Below are 14777 nucleotides of genomic sequence, written 5' to 3' on the forward strand. Positions count from 1 at the left end.
TCTCTCCCCTTCCATCCTCCTCCCTGCCCCGCTGGCAACCAGAGGGTAAGAAAGAGAGTCCCTTGATGCAAGCCATGGTCAGTTCCCCAGGCAGAGAGAGGAGTGGAGGGTGGATCTGGAGGATCACGTAGAGAGCGACCAGCCTGCTTCTCCGGCTGGGACAGCCCGGTCAGATGGTTCCACCAGTCACTGACATCCTCAGTCCCTTTCTCCCTTGCCCAACATTAAATTTGCCCAACCATTTGCCTTCTATTTTCCTGCTTCCAAGGTGGCTGGAGAATGTCATACACTTGGACAGGCTTGTGGCAGTTGCCCTTGGCTGAGCCGCTGGTGTTGGAAGCTTGGCAGTTCTCTCGCTCATTGCCCTGAAGCCCCAGCCCTGCCTACTTGTATTTCACTCAGCTCCCCTTCCCTCTGGTCTTGGAGAAACTGGGTCTCTACTCTCCAGGGCTCTTCCTCCCCTCTGCATTGGGCACCCTCGGCTGGCCCTCAAGGATGCTGAGACAGCAGTCTTTTTTTCACACGGTGCCTCTGTGCACTCAGTCTGTCTGCTCGGGCAAGCTGCCTCTTCCCCTTGTCTGCATCATCAGCAACCACTTGCACGTGTTCTCACCCAACCGGCCTTCCGACTGCACCGTGCCCTGAAACTGTCACCCTGTAGGCCTCCTATATGCCAAGCCCCAGCCTCTCTTTACAATCTTGTTTTGATAAGACACCTTCTTGTTGTTAACCCTTCTCCTTGCCTCCCCAAATTAAGCTTCCTCGACCTTGCCTTTCGGCCTCTTGGCTTTTCTCCCTCTGCTGGAGGTTGGATCTCAGCTCCATTTCCATCACTCAAGTCCCACTGGAGCCTTCTGCTTCCAGCCAACTCTCCCCAGCTAACCTGTCCATCCCAATATGCACCTCATGATTCTTTAGGGCCTGCAAAATCAAGTTATCCAGACTCACCTTTCTCCTCCAAGTGTCCCCTTCCTCTCCTTGTCTTCTCTGCTAACATACCTTCAGGGACTCCCCTTCTCCCAGATAAATGAAGGCCAAATACCCTTGCAAGTCTTTGGCATTCCAACCACAACTTATTCTTTGCTGTTTTTCCAAAGGCCTCTCTGCTTTTTCCCTTTGGAGATTTTAAGACCAGTCCTGACACCTGCCTCCTGGGGTAGGAAGTTAATCGTTCTCCCCATCATGTATTCTCACAGCACTTTAGACAAATTCTAAGGAGCTGGGTTTGGATCCGGTGTTTTTATTAGCTCTGTGACTGTGGCCAAATAGCTTAACCTCTCTGAACCTCTGTAAGGTGATAATCTGAGTCCAGAAATAACCCTATACGTTAGTGGTCAATATTCAACAGGGCACAAAGACAACGGGAAAAATAGTTTTTCAACAAATAGGAAATGTCGAGAATAGGCAAATTCGTAGACAGAAAGTAGATTAGTGGTTGTCAGGAGCAGGTGGGAAAGAGAAGAGGGGGTGAATGCTAATGGGTACTGGCTTTTGAGAATGTTCTGGAATTAGTGATGATTGCAAAACTTTGTGCATTTACTAGAAACCACTGAATTGTACACTTCGAGAATGAATTTTACAGTATATAAATTATATCTGAATTTTTAGAAATTAAGTACACAAAGAAAGAGAAAGGTCCATTTCACAGGGTAGTTGTGACAGTCAACTGATGCCAAGTATGGGAGTGCCTGTGCTGCCTTTAATGCTGAAAGGGTGGCTGTGTATTCACCTTTCTCTCCCACTAGAGTGTCAGCTAGGCTTCTCAGGTGGCTCAGTGGTAAAGAATCTGCCTGCAATGCAGGAGACCCGGGTTCGATCCCTGGGTCAGGAAGATCCCCTGGAGAAGGAAATGGCAACCCATTCCAGTATTCTTGCCTGGAGAATTCCATGGATGGAGGAGCCTGATAGGTTACAGGCCATGGGGTCACAAAGAAGATACAATTTAGCTCCTAAACAACCACCCACCCTCAGAGAACATGATCCCAGTGACAAAGCTAGAAGATGAAGCCAACATTACAAGTCCAGTCAGCCTGACTGTTTTCCCCATACCGACTGTCATCCCTGCATTAGGGATCGACAATCTCAGTGTACAAAAGCAAGGGGATAGGAAGCTAATATCAACAGATAGCTATTTCTGACATAAAAATTATCCACACTTCCCCCAAAAACACAGGGAAAAAATAAGACCAGCCAACTATGGGAGGAGAAGCCAATGTAATGGCTAGTCTTTACTGGAAAGAAGAAATTCCACATCATATTCTGAGTGCATTAGTGCAGTGGCTCAGTGGGCCAGCTGGTGTGGCACCAGCTTGTAATGGGTTCCACAGCTGGGGCATCGCTGGGCCTCGCCTTTGTGCAGCCAGAACCAGATGACAGTACTGTTGTCTTCTTCACCTGAAAGAAAAAAGGTAGCTGAAAGCCATGCAGCCTAGAAGAAGGACTTTCACCGTTAACCTACTGCCCTCAGACACCTCTGAGATGCAAATAGTTATGGTTGACACCTTAAGGTCAGTTCAAGCTGATTCCATTTTTCAGATGAAGGAATTGAGGCCAAGTTTACCTCTGAGTAAACTGACCTCTGACCAGTTCCTTATTAGGTCCTCACAGTTTCCTGCCTGTGTAGAACCCCAAAGCCGGGTCCGTTTTGGCATGTACAGCTAGTGCCTGACGTGGTGTCTGGCAAAGAGAAAGTACGGTATTTTCTAGATGAATATTTCTGCACGCCACCTCTCCACTGAGGCAGTATTATTCATGTTCCAGGCCTCTTTACAGTGAGGGTGACCTACTTTGGCAAAAGGGCCTGAGGGTCAAAACCTTTAAAACATTTATCCGTATCTTTACACATATACACTCATGGACAACGGATGTGAAAAAACTAGTAGACATCTTCCATACTAAACAGATATTAAATTAAACAAATGGGTGAGACTTCCTGGTGGTCTAGTGGCTAAGACTCCATGCTCCCAATGCAGGGGGCCTGGGTTCCATCCTTGGTCAGGAAACTGGATCCTGTATGCTGCAACTGAAAGATCTCACATCGGTAACAAAGATCCCGAGGGTCACAACTAAGACCTGGCAGAGCCAAATAAGTAAATATTAAAAATAAGTAAATACATAAACAGAGACTTCCCAGGTGGTTCAGTGGTTAAGATTCTGTGCTTTCAATGCAGGGGCCGTGGGTTCCATCCCTGGTTGGGGAACTATGATCCCACATTCTAAACAGCAAAAAAATAAATCAGCAAACAAACAAAAGGGTAAGAAAATAGTAGAGAAGCACTTACAGATGCAGCCCACTATCCGCTTGTTGGTGATGGAGGGGACTAAATTAGGGTCCTCCTTGGTACCTGAGGTTGCCTTTGGGGCAAGTATATTGTATGGGTCCTGAAAAAAACAAAATAAAGGGTCTATTATGCCAAATGATTCCTACCCTCTAGGGACTACCAATACTGTTCCCAAAAGCCAGGTTTCCTGGAGGGAAGGCTCCCCAGAGAGAAGGCTGCTCTGATCCCATCCAAGGCAATGAACTCTCCCAGAAGGCATGGAACATTCTTCTCACCTGTCCCTTGCGAGCAGCCAGCATGACCTCCCTCTCTAGCCCAGTCGCCTGCTCTTCATCAGTAGGAACACCACCTAAAGGAAAATAAAATAATGATGTCGGCTGAAATGATAAAGAGGGAAAACGCACATAAGTCAATTTTTGCTTACAGTCTTAGCGGGCCCAGAGGCTCCCACAGTCCACCCATACCCGCTGTCCCTTAAGAACCAGTCACGTTACCCAAAAGTGGAACACGGGGTGATCTTATCTTCCTTCAACCACGGGGGCCGATTTTTCTGCCTTTTTTTTTTTTTTCTAAAAGCAGGTTAATCAGCATCCAACTGGAGACGGGAGCAGGTCTGAAGGGCGGCTTGGCCCCTTCACGCCCCGGTTGCAAACCCTGCCCACCAAGGTCACCCGGCAACTCCGTTTAGGAATTTTTCGCAACCCGGTCACTTTGGTGGTCAGCAGCAGCTGCGGTCGAGAATAACACGGAAAGGTCCGCAGAGCCTCAGGGCTTTGGGGCCGAGGAGATGAAAGACCTCCCCCACCCCGGCCTTTGCTGACCTAACACCAACCGCGGGAGGGCAACGGCGCACGTTGCCGGCGAGTACCTCCAGACGCCATAGAGCGCACCACGGAGACTCCATTTGGACCCCGGGCCCTCAGGGCCTGGGAGGCCAAAGCTCCAACTCCACGGAGTAACCTTGACGCCATCACGCCCGCTACAAACACCAGCACTTCCGGGAGCAGGCTCCTGAAACAGAAGGGATTTCCGGGGGAGGGCTTTTTCCCCCTTCCGCTTCCTTCCCGCCCAGACTCCGCCTTATTCACGTGATCTTTCAGGGGCGGTACATCAGGAAAGGCTGCGCCTGTGCACCTCTGCCTCATTGCCCACTCCGTGCAGCCGGCTAGGGGCGGGGCTAGTAACGGTTTCAGTTGTGGGCATCTGGACACCTGCCGTTTGCTAACGCTGAGGTTGGGTGGAACTTGTTTTGCGCCTGTGAGACTCAGTGTCGTCGTCCAAATGGGGCAACCCCACTGTAGTTCATATGCTTTTTGGCTGACAATTGTGCTCGGGCGACGTGGAGGCTGCTGATGGAAGACATGAAGCCAGTGCCCGTCAGGATACTTGCCACACATCAAGTGGTCCCCATTTAGCAGTAGCGTCCCAAAGGCCACAGTATTAATTGTGATGGAGACAAATTGTGAGGCTGGGTCTCCTGGCAGTGTGACAGCCACTGTGAACGTGGGGCCCGACTTATAAGAACTTGGACAGAATCTGCCGGCAGACCTAGCATCATTTTCCTGTAGCTGTGGCTTTGAGGTGGTGAGATCCAGGTCTGAGGCGAGGCTGAGGAAGGGGGAAAAGGTAGGGCCATGTTGTGGGCCCGTCCCAGAACCAACCCTGGAGGAGGGCACGGCAACCCATTCCAGTATTTCTTGCCAGGGGAATCCCATGGACAGAGGAACCTGGTGGGTGGCAGTCCATAGGATCGCACGGTCGGACACGACTGAAGCGACTTAGCACACCCAGAACCAAAACCCTTGGTGATGTGAGGTAAAGGGCTGGCTACCTCCGGAAGCTGTTAGCTAAGAAGAGGATAAACAAGATTCCCCCGTGGGAAGCGGAGTTGTTACTGGTAATGGAGTCCCAGAATGTACTAGGACGAGTTCCCCGTTGAAAACTGGAAAGATCTTCCATAGCTCCCCCCGCCCCCACTTAACCACGAGCTCGGGTGTGCAAGTTTCTTAGGGTGGGCTTTGTAACACTGCCTTCCATGGGCTCCTAGGCCCTAATTCCCATGGTCAGTATAGCCCTGTCACAGTCTGGCTACATGCAGTGTCTGTTTCCCTACCTGATTTAAAAAACAAAACAACCCTTTAGAGCAGAAATTATGTTCTATTCATCTTTGAATTCTCAGTGTCTTGCAGAGGCTCAGCATGTAAGAGGATCAAGGGAACTTTAGTAAATTTATTTCTTGGAGAGAATCTACAGAATCAGTTTTGTAGGGCTTCCCCTGCCCCAAGGAGATAAACTTGAGGTAAATTTGGGAGGGTTGAAGTCCCAGGTGTTCCCACCTGCCCTGTGCAGGTTATATTTTCAAAAGGATCAGGTGGAGCAGCCCTTCACATGAGCACAGTCTTCATGGGTGCCTCTCCATCAAGGAGAAAAAAACATCTCTAAGACCAAAAATGTCTTGATTGTATTGAAAGGCAAGTTTTGCTTTGAATGACTTCCACCGTTCTATCTCCCTTGCCCCCACACCAAATTAAATTGGAAAAAAAATCCCTTAAGTCCTAGAATGTTTCCCAAGAATTTGATTTGTAACTATGGTGAGATGTTTAATGCTGGGGTGGGGAGAAGCAGTGGTCTAAAAAACAAGCGTTCTGAGTGAAACCCACCAGCCAACTCAGTCACTTTTTGTTTTGGCCACCATTTCCTAATCTGTAAAACTATCACTAGACTAGGTTAGTATTTCCTGAAGTGTATTCCATGGATTCTTGGTTTCAGAAGATGCTCTCAGTTTAAAAGACTTGGTTAAGATAGGGAGGGCTTCCCAGATGGCTCAGTGGTAAAAAATCTGCCTGCCAGTGCAAGAGATGCAGGAGACGAGGGTTTGATCTATAGGTTGGGAAGATCTCCTGGAAGAGGAAATGGCAACCCACTTCAGTATCCTTACCTGAAAAATTCCGTGGACAGAGGAACCTTGTGGCTATAGTCCATGGTGTCGCACAGAGTTGGACACGACTTAGAGTCTGAGCATGCACTTTGTGTGAAAGAGAGGGAAGTTCTGCATTTGATAACTGCCCTTTTGGGGATGAACACACTACTACGTTAAAGACTCTGATTAGACCTGCAGCAGAGAATGCTATTTTCGTTTTTCCACCTTAATTGACCATTCTTTGCCAAGAAACACCTGCTAATTCAACTCTCAGCAGACCAGGGAGAAATTCCCTTCTGATGTGTTACAGTTCTTGATCATAAAATGGTTTATTCAAGCCTATAAAATGGAAATAGAGTTGAGGCTTGTTTCTCCCTCTCACAGTACGCTTTCCTAATCATAGGAAATTTTTTTCAGGTCCCTATTCAACTCACAAAAGCACTGGGATTGTTCACTCTAAGCTGGTGAGCTCTAGTGTCAGGGCCAGGCTCCAGGGCATCCCCATCCATCCCCTCCTGCCTCCAGCTCTCATTACCCTCAGTTTACACTCCTGCCCCTAGATCTCTTTCTGAGAAACAGCTTGGCTTGGGCAACAGTCTCCCACTCCTTCCTGCTCCATTGTCTTTGCCATAAGAATAAACTTTTATTTGAGTATTATTTTTTATTTTTATAGGATAATTCTTAGAGGTCAAAATAAATGCTCATTGTAATAAACCAAATGACATATAGGTTTTAAGGAACAAGTTGGTTGTTAATAGTTTCGTGTTTATCCTTTTTCTTTTCTCTATGCCAGGGTTTCTCAACTTTTGTGCTGTTGACATTTTGGACTGGAAAATTCTTTGCAGGGTGTTGAGGGGGGGAGGTGCTTTCCTGTGTGTATTGCAGGATGTTCAGCATCTACACCATTAGCGCTCCCCAGTGGTGACAACCAAAAATGCCTTCATAGTTCACAGTGAAGTTGCTCAGTCGTGTCCAACTCTTTGCAACGCCATGTACTGTAACCTACCAGGCTCCTCCATCCATGGGATTTTCCAGGCAAGAGTACTGGAGTGGGGTTCCATTTCCAAAAATTCCTTCAGCCATTACCATATGTCCCCTGGAGGGCAATGTTGCCCGTGATTGAGAATCTCTACTCTGTGCTCCTATGGTCATACTCAAGCACATGCACATATTGAGATATTTCTTAAAAATGTACAGACATGTAAATGAACATAAAATAGAAAAATCACTACTATACAAATTATAAGTTGCTTTTTATTTTGTGGGCATCACAGATCAATACAGAGGTCTAACTCATTTTATGTAATTACCACATAGTAGTCCCTACTATCGGAGAAGGCGATGGCACCCCACTCCAGTACTCTTGCCTGGAAAATCCCATGGATGGAGGAGCCTGGTAGGCGGCAGTCCATGGGGTCGCTAGGAGTCGGACACGACTGAGCGACTTCACTTTCACTTTTCACTTGCATGCATTGGAGAAGGAAATGGCAACCCACTCCAGTGTTCTTGCCTGGAGAATCCCAGGGACTGGGGAGCCTGTTGGGCTGCCGTCTTTGGGGTCGCACAGAGTCGGACACGACTGAAGCAACTTAGTAGCAGCAGCAGCAAAGTCTCTTATTCTCCGGCATTGGCAGGTGGTTTCTTTACCAGTGCCACCACCTGAGAAGCCCAATTATATAGCCATAAATTCTGGAGCCTTCATTTCTGAGGAATAGGGTCAGAATTCTGAGGAATTGTGTGCATCGAGCATAACAATAAGTTCTGTCAAAAATTTTAAAAATTACTGCAAAATATAATATAAAAAATACTACAAACATTTCTGTACAGGGTAACAAATCTATGTGCTTCCAACCAGGTCAAGAGCTTTGATAGTATCTGTACACCTTTTTTTTTTTTTTTTAAGAAAGCTTTGAAGAAAATATGACAAAATATTAATAACTTAAAAATCTACATGGTGATTAAAAAAAAAAATTCTGCCAGACTGTGTTCCCAAAAGTTTGGAGCAGTTCCTGCTCCTGCCAGCTGGGTATGTGAGTCCTGGGTATGTGAGTCCACATGTGAGCGTTACCCATGCTGTGCCCTGCTGTGTTGTCACTTCAGTCGTGTCAGACTCTCTTCAGTGGTAGCCTGCCAGGCTCCGGGCAAGAACACTGGAGTGGGTTGCCATGCCCTCCTCCACATGTGAGGGGCACCCACCTTTTGCCGAATCTGTCCACTGTTGGATGAAAACTGAGATGCTGCTGGAGTCTGCGTTTCAGTTCCCTGACCTCTAAGAGAGCTGGACTTATTTTCATAAATTTAGTGAGTATTTGCATTTCATCCACATCTTTGTCAAACTAGTTATTTGTGGCCTTGTTGATGACAGCCATTCTGACATGTGTGAGGTGATATCTCATTGTGGTTTTGATTTGCATTTCCCTGATGATTAGTGATGCTGAGCATCTTTTCATGCATCTGTTGGCCATCTATATGTCTTTGGGAAAATGTCTGTTAAGGTCCCCTGCCCATTTTTTAATTGAGTTTTTTTTTTTTTAATGTCGAGTTGTATGATTTCTTCAAGTACCTTGGATATTAACCCCTTATTGGATATGCTGCTGCTGCTGCTGCTAAGTCGCTTCAGTCGTGTCCGACTCTGTGCGACCCCAGAGACGGCAGCCCAACAGGCTCCCCCGTCCCTGGGATTCTCCAGGCAAGAACACTGGAGTGGGTTGCCATTTCCTTCTCGAATACATGAAAGTGAAAAGTGAAAGCAAAGTCGTTCAGTCGTGTCCGACTCTTTTTGACCCCATGGACCGCAGCCCACCAGGCTCCTCCATCCATGGGATTTTCCAGGCAAGAGTACGGGAGTGGGGTGCCATTGCCTTCTCCGCTTATTGGATGTATCTTTTGCAAATATCTCCTCCCATTCAGTGGGCTGCTTTTTATTTTGTTGATACAAACCTGTTCCATTGATCTGTATGTCTGTTTTTGTGCCAGTACAATACTGTTTTGATTACTATATCTTTGAAGTATAGATTAAATCAGGGAGCATGATGCCTCTGTCTTTATTCTTTTCATGATTGTTTCGGCTATCAGGGTATTTTGTGGTTCCATAAAAATTCTGGAATTATTTGTTCTAGTTCTGTGAAAAATGCCTCTGGTATTTTGATAGGGATTGCAGTAAGTCTGTAGATTTAAGTACCCCTTCTTTTTCTCTGTCTTTTAAAAATTTTAACCAGTTTTCCCTTAAGAAGAATCTCCATATATTTCCAGACTGCAGTAGCTGAATACTGGTCCCCCAAGGATGTCCAATACTTTGCCCATGTGGTGCAAAGAGCTGACACATTGGAAAAGACCCTGATGCTGGGAAAGATTGAAGGCAGAAGGAGAAGGAGGTGGTGGAGGATGAGATGGTTAGATAGCGTCACCGACTCAATGGACATGTATTTGAGCAAACTCAGGGAGATGGTGAAGGACAAGGGAAGCCTGGTGTGCTGCAGACCATGGGGTTGCAAAGAGTCAGACGCGACTTAGCAACTGAACAACAACAAAAACGACAAAGATGTCCATGTCCGAATTCCAGAATCTGTGAATATGTTAAGTTGAATGGTAAAAGGTTATTAAGGTTGCAGATCCTTAATTCCAGTTAAGGTTGCGTATCAACTGACCTGAAAATAGGGAGAGTATCCTGGATTATCTAGGTGGGCTCAGTAATCACAAGGGAGGCAGAAGAGGGTCAGAAGGAGATGTGACTGTGGAGGAATGTTCAGAGAGATGCAATGTTACTGGTTTAAAGATGGAGGAAGGGGATCACAGGTCAAGGAATGCAATTAACCTCTAGAAGCAGGGAAAAGCAAGGAAAAGATTCTCCCCCAGTCTCCAGAAAGAAACACAAACTTGGTTGTCATAGTGATTTCAGCCCATGAGACCCAGGTCAGACTTCTATAGAACTGTAATGCTTCCATGGCATCAGTAGATCAGTTAACTCCTGTATCCTGGGTTAGTGGGTCTCAAATTTAGCTGCACATTAATTAGAATCACCTGGAGCCAGTACTTTGGCCACCTCATGTGAAGAGTTGACTCATTGGAAAAGACTCTGATGCTGGGAGGGATTGGGGGCAGGAGGAAAAGGGGACGACAGAGGATGAGATGGCTGGATGGCATCACTGACTCGATGGATGTGAGTTTGAGAGAACTCCGGGAGATGGTGATGGACAGGGAGGCCTGGCGTGCTGCGATTCATGGGGTCGCAAAGAGTCGGACACGACTGAGTGACTGAACTCAACTGAACTGAACCGGAGCTCTTTCTGTTCCCAATACCCAGATCGTATCCAGCCCATCCAAGCAGAATTTCCAGGGGTGAGATCCAGGCATTATTACTTTAAAGTTCCTCAGGTATTTTCAACATGCAGCCAAGGTAGAGAACCTCCACCTCAGGCTAACCAAAAAAGCATGGAGAAGCTCTTTTTCTTCCCTCTTGGTAACTGGGACCCTGGGGTCAGAGAGGAAGTGTAAAACTACCGCCCCCCTCCCAACCCCAACTAAGAATACCAAACGTATACTTTTGGATAGAAATGGGCTCCATTTGAACCTTTGGCCATTTAGTAGCTTAGATATTGGATCCCACCTCTCCTCACTAGGCAAGAATGCAGATAGCTCTCTCTTTTCATATTTATTATTCATTTTTGGCTGCCCTGGGTCATCATGGCTGCGCACGGCTTTTTCTAGTTGCAGTGTGGGGGCTTCTCATTACAGTGGCTTCTTTTGTGGAGCATGGGCTCTAGGCACACGGGCTTCAATAGTTGCAGCATGCAGCACACTGGCTTAGTTTCTCCATGCCACGTGGAATCTTCCTGGACCAAGGATTGAACCCACGTCTTCCAATCCACATTGGAAGGCAGATTCTTAACCACTGGACCTCCAGGGAAGTCCACAGGCAGCTGTCTGATGGTATTTATTAAACAATCTGCAAAGACAGAACAAAGATTTTTTTTTTCCTGGAACCATTTGAGCAAGTCACTGATCGGATGCCCCATCACAGGAGAATGGGTGTTTCCTACAGACGTTCTCTTGTGTAACTCCAGTATGACTATAAAACTCAGGATATTACAACTTGTACTTTTTTTACCATTTAATCCTCAGACCCTATTCAGGTTGTGCTAAATGTTCCAAGAATGTCTTTTATAGCAAAGATCCAGTTTGTGGTGCCTTTAGTTGTCATGTCCCTTTAACCTCCTTCACACTGGAACATTTCTTTAGCCTTTCTTGATTCTTATGACCTTGACACTTTTAAGGGCTTCCCTTGTGGCTCAGTTGGTAAAGAATTCGCCTGCAATGCGGGAGACCTGAATTCAATCCCTGGGAAGATCCCCTGGAGAAGGGGAAAGCTACCCATTCCAGTATTCTGGCCTGGAGAATTTCATGGACTGTATAGGAGATACCCCACGTCCAAGGTCAGGAGCGGCAGTGGCAAGGAGATACCCCATGTCCAATGTAAGAGAAACCCCTCTAAGATGGTAGGTGCTGAGAGAGGGCATCAGAGGGTAGACAGACTGAAACCACAATCATAGAAAACTAGCCAATCTGATCACATGGACTACAGCCTTGTCTAACTCAATGAAACTAAGCCATGCCGTATAGGGCCACCCAAGAAGGTCAGGTCATGGGTGGAGAGTTCTGACAAAATGTGGCCCACTGGAGAAGGGAATGGAAAACCACTTCAGTATTCTTGCCTTGAGAACCCTATGAACAGTATGAAAAGCCAAAAAGATAGGACACTGAAAGATGAACTCCCCAGGTCAGTAGGTGCCCAATATGCTACTGGAGATCAGTGGAGAAATAACTCCAGAAAGAATGAAGGGACGGAGCCAAAGCAAAAACAACACCCAGTTGTAGATGTGACTGGTGATAGGAGCAAGGTCCGATGCTATAAAGAGCAATACTGGACAGGGACCTGGAATGTTACATCCATGAATCAAAGCAAATTGGAAGTGGTCAAACAGGAGATGGCAAGAAAGAACGTCAACATTCTAGGAATCAGCGAACTAAAATGGACTGGAATGGGTGAATTTAACTCAGATGACCATTATATCTACTACTGCAGGCAGGAATCCCTTAGAAGAAATGGAGTAGCCATCATAGTCAACAAAATAGTCTGAAATGCAGTACTTGGATGCAATCTCAAAAATGAAAGAATGATCTCTGTTTCCAAGGCAAACCATTCAATATGGTTTGTAATCCAAGTCTATGCCCTGACCAATAATGCTGAAGAAGCTGAAGTTGAACATTTCTATGAATACCTAACGACCTTTTAGAACTAACACCAAAAAAGATGTCCTTTTCATTATAGGGGACTGGAATGCAAAAGTAGGAAGTCAAGAGACACCTGGAGTAACAAGCAAATTTGGCCTTGGAATACAGAATGAAGGAGGGCAAAGGCTAATAGAGTTTTGCCAAGAGAATGCACTGATCATAGCAAATACCCTCTTCCAACAACACAAGAGAAGACTCTACACATGGACATCACCAGATGGCCAACACTGAAATCAGATTGATTATATTCTTTGCAGCCAAAGATGGAGAAGCTCTATACAGTCAGCAAAAACAAGACTGGGAGCTGACTGTGTCTCAGATCGTGAACTTATTGCCAAATTCAGACTTAAATTGAAGAAAGTGGGAAAAACCACTAGACCATTCAGGTATGACCTAAATCAAATTCCTTATGATTATACAGTGGAAGTGACAAATAGATTTAAGAAACTAGATCTGATAGAGTGTCTGATGAACTATGGATGGAGGTTTGTGGCATTGTACAGGAGGCAGGGATCAAGATCATCCCCAAAAAAAGAAATGCAAAAAAGCAAAATGGCTGTCTGAGGAGGCCTTACAAATAGCTGTAACTAGAAGAGAAGCAAAAAGCAAAGGAGAGAAGGAAAAATATACCCATTTGAATGCAGAGTTCCAAAGAATATCAAGGAGTGATAAGAAAGCCTTCCTCAGTGATCAATGCAAAGAAATAGAGGAAAATAATAGAATCGGAAAGACTAGAGATCTCTTCAAGATGATTAGAGATACCAAGGGAACACTTCATGCAAAGAGGGGAACAATGAAGGACAGAACTGGTATGGACTTAAAGGAAGCAGAAAATATTAAGAAGAGGTGGCAAAAATACACAGAAGAACTGTACAAAAAAGATCTTCACGACCCAGATAATCACGATGGTGGGATAACTCACCTAGAGCCAGACATCCTGGAATGTGAAGTCAAGTGGGCCTTAGGAAGCATCACTACGAACAAAGCTAGTGGAGGTGATGGAATTCCCAGTTGAGCTATTTCACATCCTAAAAGATGATGCTGTGAAAGTGCTGCACTCAATATGCCAGCATATTTGGAAAACTCAGCAGTGGCCACAGGACTGGAAAAGGTCAGTTTTCATTCCAATCCCAAAGAAAGGCAATGCCAAAGAATGCTCAAACTATCGCACAATTGCACTCATCTCACATGCTGGTAAAGTAAGCTCAAAATTCTCCAAGCCAGGCTTCAGCAATACATGAACTTGAACTTCCAGATATTCAAGATGGATTTAGAAAAGGCAAAGGAACCAGAGATCAAATTGCCAACATCCACTGGATCATGGAAAAAGCAAGAGAATTCCAGAAAAACATCTATTTCTGCTTTATTGACTATGCCAAAGCCTTTGACTGTGTGGATCACCACAAACTGTGGATAATTCTGAAAGAGATGGGAATACCAGACCACCTGACCTGCCTCTTGAGAAATCTGTATGCAGGTCAAGAAGCAACAGTTAGAACTGGACATGGAACAACAGACTGGTTTCAAATAGGAAAAGGAGTACATCAAGGCTGTATATTGTCACCCTGCTTATTTAACTTATATGCAGAGTACATCATGAGAAATGCTGGACTGGATGAAGCACAAGCTGGAATCAAGACTGCCGGGAGAAATATCAATAACGTCAGATATGCAGATGACACCACCCTTATGGTAGAAAGTAAAGAACTAAAGAGCCTCTTGATGAAAGTGAAAGAGCAGAGTGAAAAAGTTGGCTTAAAGCTCAACATTCATAAAACTAAGATCATGGCATCCAGTCCCATCACTTCATGGCAAATAGATGGGGAAATAGTGGAAACAGTGGCTGACTTTATTTTGGGGGGCTCCAAAATCACTACAGATAGTGACTGCAGCCATGAAATTAAAAGACGCATACTCCTTGGAAGAAAAGTTATGACCAACCTAGATAGCATATTAAAAAGCAGAGACATTACTTTGTCAACAAAGGTCCGTCTAGTCAAGGCTGTAGTTTTTCCAGTAGTCATGTATGGATGTGAGAGTTGTGGACTCTAAAGAAAGCTGAGTGCTGAAGAATTGATGCTTTTGAAGTGTGGTGTTGGAGAAGACTCTTGAGAGTCCCTTGGACTTCAAGGAGGTCCAACCAGTCCATCCTGAAGGAGATTAGTCCTGAGTGTTCATTGGAAGGACTGATGTTGAAGCTGAAACTCCAATACTTTGGCCACTTGATGTGAAGAGCTGACCCATTTGAAAAGACCCTGATTGAGGGCAGGTGGAGAAGGGGACTT

General features: G+C 45.7%; 1 protein-coding gene across 1 annotated transcript; it reads right to left on the reverse strand.

Moving 5' to 3' along the window:
• Positions 1-2195: 2195 nt before the first annotated feature.
• COX5B (cytochrome c oxidase subunit 5B) lies at positions 2196-4307 on the reverse strand. Its single transcript, XM_070798229.1, has 4 exons — positions 4150-4307; positions 3557-3630; positions 3282-3381; positions 2196-2394 (listed from the first exon to the last, which is right to left on the reverse strand). Exons 1-4 carry the CDS (start codon positions 4250-4252, stop codon positions 2282-2284), a joined length of 390 nt encoding a protein of 129 aa, XP_070654330.1. The 5' UTR covers positions 4253-4307; the 3' UTR covers positions 2196-2281.
• Positions 4308-14777: the final 10470 nt, after the last annotated feature.

Source organism: Bos indicus, chromosome 11, assembly GCF_029378745.1.
Source record: "Bos indicus isolate NIAB-ARS_2022 breed Sahiwal x Tharparkar chromosome 11, NIAB-ARS_B.indTharparkar_mat_pri_1.0, whole genome shotgun sequence".
NCBI lineage: Eukaryota > Metazoa > Chordata > Mammalia > Artiodactyla > Bovidae > Bos > Bos indicus.